At 41.5% G+C, this 10,100-nt stretch overlaps 2 protein-coding genes across 2 annotated transcripts; one reads left to right on the plus strand and one right to left on the minus strand.

Moving 5' to 3' along the window:
* Nucleotides 1-5,221, minus strand: slc2a9l1 (solute carrier family 2 member 9, like 1; the record flags this gene model as incomplete). Its single annotated transcript, XM_080026609.1, has 12 exons — nucleotides 1-186; nucleotides 591-718; nucleotides 842-917; nucleotides 1,145-1,249; nucleotides 1,776-1,886; nucleotides 2,025-2,212; nucleotides 2,375-2,523; nucleotides 2,825-2,954; nucleotides 3,048-3,172; nucleotides 3,251-3,411; nucleotides 3,507-3,602; nucleotides 5,198-5,221. 12 exons carry the CDS (start codon nucleotides 5,219-5,221, stop codon nucleotides 1-3), a joined length of 1,479 nt encoding a protein of 492 aa, XP_079882735.1.
* A 927-nt stretch (nucleotides 5,222-6,148) lies between these two features.
* psmd6 (proteasome 26S subunit, non-ATPase 6) lies at nucleotides 6,149-10,051 on the plus strand. The gene is made up of 8 exons (XM_080027009.1): nucleotides 6,149-6,375; nucleotides 6,850-7,055; nucleotides 8,002-8,147; nucleotides 8,230-8,449; nucleotides 8,594-8,702; nucleotides 8,965-9,133; nucleotides 9,659-9,736; nucleotides 9,827-10,051. Exons 1-8 carry the CDS (start codon nucleotides 6,231-6,233, stop codon nucleotides 9,921-9,923), a joined length of 1,170 nt encoding a protein of 389 aa, XP_079883135.1. The 5' UTR covers nucleotides 6,149-6,230; the 3' UTR covers nucleotides 9,924-10,051.
* The last annotated feature ends 49 nt before the right edge of the window (nucleotides 10,052-10,100 follow it).

The raw sequence follows: 10,100 nt of genomic DNA on the forward strand, positions 1-10,100 counted from the left end.
TCAGAACTTGGTCTCCACGCTCTTTTCCCCTATGAAGGATTTTCCACAGACCGTGATGGCTTTGAACTCATTGGAGATCTCCAGCAGGGTCTTCCCTTTGGTTTCAGGCAGGAGGAAGAAGGTATAAAGGCAACCCATCAGGCATGTACAGGCGAACAGCACAAAGCAGTACGAGTTCAGGGCATTCTGGGACGGAGGAAACACAGTGTGAAGCATCAGAACGCGCTTCATCTTTTCACAAGGTTTCACAGGGATGTTTGGTACATGACACATGACACAAATTGCACACTAAAACATTTCCATTCCCAAAATATACCATGACCAAAAGTCCATATTGTTCATTCAAAGGTGGAGTCAGCGATTCTGGAGAATGCTTGTTGTCTAAGACACGTTTGTCAAAATGGATGAATATCTCCTCAGTACAGACAGGTAGCGGATTGTGATATGATATTCACTGGTTTTGGCAAAAATTGATTTTGACAACAATCGTTCTCCATAATCACTGACTCCACCTTTATTTAAATCCTTCAAAGACAGTTGTTACAGTGAACGCCTTAGTGTGTTTCTTGACTTTGGCTTGTTGTACTCACTATAAGGAATGGAAAGACTAGGCCCATCACAGCAAACATCATCCAGCGCAGGATCCCCGTCAGCACAAAGGCTGCCGATCGATCGGACTGGATGAAGATCTCATTTTCGAGAGTTGCTGTACCTGCAGCTGGGTGAGAGAAAGAGACCACACAGGTGATTCTTCAATTAGCTTTAATGTGTGTCAGCCATAATGTAATATACTGAAATTCCTTTTTTCCACCCCCAACACTCAGCTTTGTATAGCACGTACCAGGTCCTCCGCCGAAGAAGATGATGAAAAGGATGATAAGACTAGCGGTAATGTAGGGAACCCAATAGCTGGAATCCTGCATGAAAAAAATATATATTATGTAAATATGTTCACATTTTGCTGTAGAGACATTTATGAAATCAGAGCAGAACACTCAGAGACAGATGTCTGAAACCTGCGCAAAATACTGAACTGAAACAGTTTGCACGGCTTGACGCTAATTTGGGTGAACTGACCTTTTTTTTTAAATACACATTTTGTAACCTCACGCCTGGCTCCATCTGAGTCTAGTAACAGGTTTACCTTCAGGTTGAGTGCGACAGTGACCAACACCCAGGTGGCAGACATGGCACCATAACCCCCCCAGAACAACGGTCTCCTCCCTGTCTTCTCAATCAGCAGCAGTCCCTGAGAGAGAGAATGATAGAATTATTATGCTAAGAAATAAAAATGTATTGTACGGTATGTCCTTCAGAAGTACTTAGCCAAGTGTCATTTTTCTGTTTCTTTTTTGTCTGTTCGCACTTTGCTCTTTAACCCAACGATAATGTTGTGCTTACGCAGTACATAGATCTTGTTTGTCAATCATTCCACCAGCTCATATGGAATGGATGATGTGAGTGTTGAATATGAACAGTGTTCTATTAGGCTCCCTAGAAAAATATGATTACTGTACACACGGAGCTTGCGGGGTGATGCTGCGAAGGAGGTGGGGCTTTTGAAATGCTATGTATCGTCAAGTGACAGAGTAGTACACCATGTGTTGGATATGCAGTATGTTACAGTGAGAAGAGTTGCTTTATGTGAATTGAACAGCCCAGAAGGTAAACTAAAAAAAAGAAGAAGAAGCAACTTTTCAGGGCCGTCATCACAACTGCAGTGTGAAGATTTGGAAGCACTCGAAGAGCTGATACAGTCTGAGGGAGTCACTCACACAGGAGATGGAGGTGAGGATTTCAGCTAGTCCAAGACCCAAGGTGACATAGCGAATCTTGTCTCTGGGTATACCCGACTCCAGGAAGATGTCAAAAGAGAAGATGCTGACCTGGGAAGTCGAGAAGCATGGGATTGATTTTGAGTGGCAATTATCTGTATTGTTTGGAGGCTGATAACTATAAATATGTATTTATTCTTAGGGGGCATCTGCTGTATTCAGATGCCCTAAAATAAGAGGCATCCTCACGGCAGACATGCCCGACAGCTGGTTGCAGCAGTAGATAGTGCACATGGTGATGAGCTGCAAACGGACAGTCCTGTGCCTCAGCAGCTGCAGGGGGCTTTTGGGAGGGGCTGCCTCAATGGCCGCCTGCTCAGCCAACATCTCTTCCATCTCCTGTTTGTAGTCGCCTTGGCCCCACAGACTCTGGAGAGCTGGGATGATTTAGTTTCAAACAAAGACCAGAGACATGGACACAATAACTGAGAAATGGAAACGTTTCTGTCATTCAAAACATTTGAGAGAAATATGTTATTATGGGTGACATAGTTTTAGTTTTTGAGGACTGCTGCATTTATATGAGGAAATACACCAACCTTTTTTGCAAGCCTTATCATCTCCTTTCTCTATGAATAAGTATCTGGGAGCTTCAGGAAGAAAGGGCAACACTAAGACATGAACCACGGAGAAGAAAGCAGGGACACATAGGACAATGTTCCACAGCTCCTCGCCACCAAGGATCTCACTGACAACAAAATATGTAAATAAACAAAGTATTTTGTTAAAGCTTGTTTAAAGACATAACTGCGTCTTTTTTTACTTTTTTTTTAAAACACAGGTTTTAAATAGGTGGAAAAAAAAGTGAGAGGGTTGATTTTTATTTTGCACAGTGACTTTCTGCCTCCCTATATCTTGTTCACATTTTCTTCATAAAAATGAAGAGACGTTGGCTTCTGCCTGGATCTTCTCATTTGCACATGAAAGAAGTTTGCCAGGAATATTTTTTTGGTTTTCTTTTCTTACACAATGACAATAATATAGCATACCTAAGTCCAAAAAACTGTCCGGATAGTTTGCCGAGGGATAAGAAGGTTGCTGAGGTCAGAGTCACCATACCTCTGAACTTTCTGGGTGCAATCTCTCCCAGGTACATTGAGTGGGTGCTGCTTCCCAAAGCTGCAGGTCACCAAAGGGAGCTTAATCAGCAAAGTGAAATAAATAAATAAAAACATGATATATGCATTATGCTCATCACCGAATACTGGTTACCTGCTGAGTAGCCATACAGAATCCTCGCCACGATAATCATTTCATACGACTTGGCGCCTTTACTCATCAGCATGATCCCCGCTGCAACAATGGCAATGAAGCTGTTGGCGATCATGGCCTTCTTTCTGATGAGGGAGAATATATCACTTCCAAGTCTTTTCAGGTGATTGGACTGCATGCACGGAGTCTCTCTTTATACTCACCTTCCCAGCTTCCCCGAGACCAGTTTGATGCTGAGTGCACCAAAGAGTCCCCCGACTGCATACATGGAGACAATGAGGGACCAGATCATGGTGATGGTCTGCAGAGGCGGGGGCTCTTCGTATCTGTCATACCAGCTGCTGTTGATGAAGCGCTGTATGTGCTGCAGTGGGAGATTTAAACAACATTTTTGTTCAGATTTTAAACAGACGACCGCACACTGTCTGTGACTGGAGTTGAAGATTGGAAGTAGCTCACCGGCGAGGGAGAACTCAGTCCAGTATTGTGGTAGCCAGTTTGGAAGCTTCCGCCAATTCCCAAAATAATGATGAGGAACAGAGCATTGCCACGTGTCTAAAAGTCAAAGCGGTGAACAGAAATGGGACTCAGAAGTGATGTGACATTTTTATTTATTCTATGGTTTTTTTAAACATTTTAGTCCCCTTGATTCCTGTAAGTACATTGTCTTGTTTTGGTGAAGGTCTGCAGAATCACTCAAAAACACTGATTAGGGTATTTCCTCAAGATATTACTCTTTCTTAAGATATGCAAAATACAACTTTACCACCTCAGTTGTGTATTTTAATGGTGTAGAAGAGTGAACAATCCTTCCTGCTTTGGACCATAGAAAACTGGAAACCTTCCCTGAGGTGTGATGCTGAATTACCTAACATAAATTGTTCATAATGAGGATTACACGTACTGGAAAAAGGATGGTCTTTTGTGAAATGTTACACAATAAATTGATCATTCTCAAAAAAATATGCTCTTATCTTAATCATTCAGGATATCTTCAGGTATACTGTTTCCCATGGGAATAAATACTGAGAACATTATCATATCTCAGAGAGGAAACCTGTTTCATACGAAAAAGAAATGCAATCTTAAATGTCTTTTTTTTTGTTCTCTTATTTCAAAACTGCTTGTTTTGCTCTCAACAGCTGTGTCTTTGCTATATCTTTGTACTCTCTTGTTTTGTTCTGTACTGTGTATTGTTTTGTAATGAGTTCTCTTCTTTTGTTCTCTGTTCTTTTGGCTGATTCTGGCATTTTCAACCCATATGATTATAATTTTTAATAATTTGCACTTCTTAAATAAATGTAATTGAATTCAATGTATAATTTAAAAGAAACTCACACACTGACTAAGTGGGATGACTCAGCTAAAAACTGAACGAGTCACTGAACTCTGCTCGCCTGAAACAACATGTTTAGTTTTTCTTCCATTTTCCCTATTAATAAAAGTTAGCATGAGGCTAGAGCTGGGGCATAATGTAGGGAATAACAACAGTGTTTCTAAAAGATTTTGACATATTTCTTTTACTGCTTAAACCGTCCAAGGTAACATTTATTTACACTATAATTCGAAATTCATACTGTATTATTTGTATTTGAAATAGTTTGACCCCAAAGAAGGATAATACAATGATTCAAATTTACATTTAGTCGATGTCCCCACAGAGTTGCATGACAGGGAAGAATGCTGTTGTAACATTTATAGTCTATAAAGTCTATTAATCTCAGACTGAATAGGTCTAAACTGTGATTTATCAGTCCTTTGTGTGTACAGCTGAATGATGAAACAACATGCTTGTTAATTCAAACGTGTGGACCTGTTCCTATTTAAAGTTTCCCATATGTTGATGCTAGGTGTCAAATGTATCTTACTAATGGCTGGTGAGTTGTTATATTCTTATTTAACAGGCAACTGAAAACGCAAGAAGTGAGAAATAGACCTCCTGGTAATTTGTCAGTCTAATTTGCAGTTTTTTGTCCTCCATGTACAGAATTTTTTTTTTCAAACCCTTCATAGAACATAAAATCTATTAAATGTAGGATATTAATAGATAGTAAAGAATAATGCATTCCAAATTTCTGAAAGGTGTAGTATGTATGTCAAAATGATTGTCTTATTTTAAACAAATCCAGTAGAATTCAGTAAAAGCCTACCAGCTGTTGCAGCAAAGACTCCATTCTGTCTTCACTGGCATGGACCTTACAGTGCATGTTTTTAGACCGCATTGTTCTCTGCTTGGTATTTCAGGCTGCTTATCATTAACTTCTCAGACTGTCTCTCTAGAAATAAAGTAACCAGCAATCCCCACGCAACACTGACAATGACTTGCTCCTTTGTGAGTCACTCGTTTGCCAGGCGGAGTGGACGGATGTTACTGTGCAGGGCAATCGATTCCTTTTCATTAAGACCGAAATCTATCCTAATAGTACAAATTCATAATCAAGTGATGTAGATGAGGGATTTGATAGCTTTTGCCAACATCATCTGTGTGTTTGTAGTATGTTAAATGTCAAAGGATTGGCCTACGCCAGTGCTTTGGCATGTTACAGAGCATTTAAATAATTTAAAGCTGCTACGAGGAACTTTTAAATGTTTCTGAAACAGTCAAATTTTTCCTCTGATGATCATGAATTACATGTAACAACAAACGAGACCATCAGTGCAAAGAATGCTAATTTTATAGGCTATAGTTTTTCTTCATGCCCTTTGAATTGAAAGTTCCCCGGAGCAAATAACACACTTCTGTGGGGCACACAATAGATTCTTTTTGGAGTTTAAATTGTGTTTTTTTATACAGGCATTCATTTTGGTCTATTCTTCTCATTTAAGTGTAGACAGGGGGACTGAAGGATGGAGGCACAGACTGCTAACCATTGAGCATAATTCGCATTACACGAATGCTACTGAAACCCTGGAAAAACACTATTTGGAAGTTCATTTGGTTAGTAGGCCGGTATGGAAAGGGGAATTGTTGTTCATACTCATGTCCGGCAGAGGGCAGTACATTATAACTTGACTGTAAAACGTTGTACTGCGCTCCGCTCTTTCCTGTCCTCACTGTCTCACGCTCCGGCGGAAACAACACCATCCAGTGTTTCCCCGTAGTCATCGTTGACTAGTAGGCGAATCATCTACACAAAGAAAGCCATTCAGTTTTTTGCGTTGTTTCTATAGTTTAGACTAAAAATGCCGCAAGAGAATCTGGAGGAAGAGGGTCTTCCCAAGAACCCCGACCTGAGGATAGCACAGCTGAAGTTTCTGCTCACAATGGACGGATACAAACAGGATGTTAAAGTGAAGACTGAGCTCATGGACGCTATCAAAGCTAACAGTGAGTTAGCATCTATCTGCTCTGGGGCGCTTGTAGTGGGAACCTCAGTAGCCCGGTTAATTTATACACGGCCCTGATATTAATGGGCAGACATATTACATATTCCTATGCGCATAAAGGCTAAACAAGTCCAAAAAATGTATTCCAACGTAACATACCGATCACCACAGAGACATTAGCACGCGAGCTAACTACTGTAGCAAACGTCAGTTAGCCAACAAGCAATCTGACGAAGTGTTTTTAAAGTTTGCGCTTACACTTGATAAAGCAACATTTCTCATTGTTTCAAGCTCCCCGTGTTTATGTCGCCCTCCAGATGAATTAACATGGAGTAAAATAGAGACTGCTCCCATTTTTAATTAGTAATATACTTTTTTTATTTATAATAATCCCCTTGAAATCTGACTGGGTAATAGGCCTATACATGAGATTCATCAGCAGGTTATACTTCATTGGTCTCTCTCTCTGTTTCAGACATGGCACCCTACTACGAGGGTCTGTGTAAGGACCTGAAGTGGCAGCTGGACGGCGACCTGCACAACAAAATGAAGAAGGCCAACGAGGAGGAGCTGAAGCGCCTGGACGATGTGCTGGAGGACGCAGAGAAGAACCTGGGAGAGAGCGAGATACGCGACGCCATGATGGCAAAAGCTGAATACCTCATCAGAATTGGAGACAAGGTGTGTCCCTTATTCCATCTATGAATAGGCTTTCTTTGGCTTCTCGTCCTGCAAAGTGTGAAAGTCACATCTGGGCCACCTGTAGGTGTTTAGTGCGACGGTACATTTGTCTTGTCTGTCTGTCTGTCTGTATGCGTGTTTCATTTTGTTTCTGACCAGCGATACACAGCATGCCAAGCCATAGTGAAGAGGGGGAAAATGTACTTTTATTGCAATATCTCAATATCATAACTATTTGTGCATTATGTCAGGTAAGTTGGAGTATTAAGGAATTTCCTTTCCTTTTCTAAGGTCACTATGATAATTACTTCAATGACACCATTAATTTGTCTCAAGAAGTGCAGGCTAAACTTCCTCGTCATATTGAGTAATACAGTGTTGAGCCTATATGACTGAAAATCATCTGTTTAAGGTAGTCTGTCAATTATTTGTTTCTGCTGTAGTCACTCAGCCCCGTACTGAGAAGAATTATACTGTAATTGGTCATTTGCTTTGATTTGTGTGTGTGTGTGTGTGTGCGCGCGCATGCATACGCTAGGCCAGAAACCACAAAATCTTAAAGTCACACTAAAGCATTTTATTCATATGCGAGACCAAGCTTTTTCCATAAAAAAATACATTCTAAATCAAATTTTACTTTCTTTTGATTTTCTTCGTGCCACAGATTCCAGTAAACCTTGTCAGGTGTCTCCTTAGCAAGGGCCCATTCCTATCTTAATAATATGATCACAATCTCAAACCCTCCATCATTGTTTACCTGTCATCCCAAGTTGCACTCTTGCCTAGTCTCTTTAGTTTCTGTACATACCTCTTAAAGTGATAAGGCATTAAAGCAACGTGACTGATTATTATTATTTTTTTTTAATGGTATAGCAGTAAATACATTTATGTGAGCATTTGAGTTGTATGAACACACATTTTAACAGATTCATTGATATGTCCACAGGAGGGCGCCCTCACAGCCTTCAGGAAGACCTATGACAAGACCGTGGCTCTGGGTCACCGACTAGATATTGTCTTCTACCTGCTGAGGATCGGTCTCTTCTACATGGATAGCGACCTCATCACACGCAACTCGGAGAAAGCAAAGAGGTAAAGGCTCTTAATATGCTTGTCCCTCAACAGTTTGGGTCATCTCTTCAGTACTCAATCATCCTCCTGTGCATCTCCACAGCCTGATCGAGGAGGGGGGCGACTGGGACCGGAGGAATCGTCTGAAGGTGTACCAGGGCCTTTACTGCGTGGCCATCAGGGACTTCAAACAAGCTGCCGAGCTCTTCCTCGACACGGTCTCCACGTTCACCTCCTATGAGCTCATGGACTACAAGACCTTTGTCACCTACACCGTCTACGTCTGCATGATCGCCCTCAAGAGGCCTGACCTCCGTGAAAAGGTAGCAGTGCAAAAGGAAGGGAATTCCACTCACTTCTTCATACCTACAGTTTTTCCACGGGATTTGTGAAATACCTTCAACCAGGTTTTGAAACATATGTTTAAGTTGGCGCTATGACTGACAATGAAATGTGTTTCTCTTCAGGTAATAAAGGGATCAGAGATCTTGGAGGTCCTGCACAGTCTGCCTTCTGTTCGCCAGTATCTGTTCTCCCTGTACGAGTGCCGTTACTCAGTCTTCTTCCAGTCTCTGGGTGAGGAAGCCTTTTCATTTTTGGACTTGAAAAACGTTGAAGGAACAAACACCTATCTGGTCACCTGTAGACTGTTATGTTGTTGTTTATATCATTCATTACTGATTGAAAGTTTTTTTCCAGTCTGTTATTTCATATATTCCAATAATGAATTTGTCAGAATAGGCTTTCTGTGACAGGCATTGTGTGTGTGCCCTCAATGCTCCACCTCATCGTGACACTTGAGTAATGACCGTGCACCTTTGTCCTCCCTGTGCCACAGCCACGGTGGAGCAGGAGATGAAGAAGGACTGGCTCTTTGCCCCACACTACCGCTACTATGTGAGGGAGATGAGGATCCAGGCCTACAGCCAGCTGCTGGAGTCCTACCGCTCCCTCACCCTGGGCTACATGGCTGAGGCCTTTGGTGTCAGCACGGAGTTCATCGACCAGTGAGTACCCATACTTCTAAAAAAGTCATCTTGTACACCGGCTGGGCCTCAGATGGTTTCCTCAGGACTTAATAGTAGGGTTAGTGTCTACATGTACATGGGTGGAAACATAGATCTGTGCTTTCTGGCCAAATTCTATAGAAAGGACATGTAAAGGGCAAAACAGAAACTACAGGAGACTCCTGGAAGTTCGTCCACCTGGGCCTGGCACATAACCCCCACCCTGTAACACTTATGTTGTTTTTACTTAATCAAACAGGATGTTAAGTATTGGTGCTGGTGGTTGTGTTAAGTTGCCTTTGCACAGAGCCAGTCTAGCTGTTTCCAGTCATTATACTAAGCTAAGCAGCTGATGGCTGGAGCTTCACATCTTCCGTACAGACATGACAATCTTCTAACTCTTGGCAGGAAAGCGCATTTCCCAACATTTTTAACTACTCCTTTAAACAACCACTATTTGTCATACCACGTGTTAAGGTTTTATGGCTGCATCAGGTTGACACTTAATCTCTTCTCCTTCCTCAGGGAACTGTCCCGATTCATAGCTGCTGGCCGTCTCCACTGTAAGATCGATAAAGTGAATGAGATTGTGGAAACAAATAGGTAAAGTTACTTTTCTTCAAACTTTCAATACATGTAGAAATAACTCCATAAACAAAGGCAGAACTCTAATTATCTCCCTTTTCTTTCCAGACCTGACAGCAAAAACTGGCAGTACCAAGAAACCATCAAGAAGGGCGACTTGCTGCTCAACAGAGTCCAGAAGCTGTCTAGGGTTATAAACATGTAACCTGAGGCCATATTTTCTCACCACAGCAAGGGGGACTTGCATCATTCTTATTGGTTTACCCTTTCCTGTAGTTTGTCTGGCAAAGTGACTCTTATATTGTGTATATAATACAATTTTGTTTAACTGTTGTCAATGTGGTTTTATTTTCAGAAAAGAGGCAGACACATCATTTCATAT

Source organism: Ammodytes marinus, assembly GCF_949987685.1.
Source record: "Ammodytes marinus genome assembly, chromosome: 4".
NCBI lineage: Eukaryota > Metazoa > Chordata > Actinopteri > Uranoscopiformes > Ammodytidae > Ammodytes > Ammodytes marinus.

Coding starts and splice junctions, on each gene's coding strand:
- psmd6 (XM_080027009.1), top strand. CDS start 6,231: ATGCCGCAAGAGAATCTGGAGGAAGAGGGTCTTCCCAAGAACCCCGAC. Junction 7,056..8,001: donor TCATCAGAATTGGAGACAAG/GTGTGTCCCTTA, acceptor ATATGTCCACAG/GAGGGCGCCCTCACAGCCTT. Junction 9,134..9,658: donor AGCACGGAGTTCATCGACCA/GTGAGTACCCAT, acceptor CTCCTTCCTCAG/GGAACTGTCCCGATTCATAG.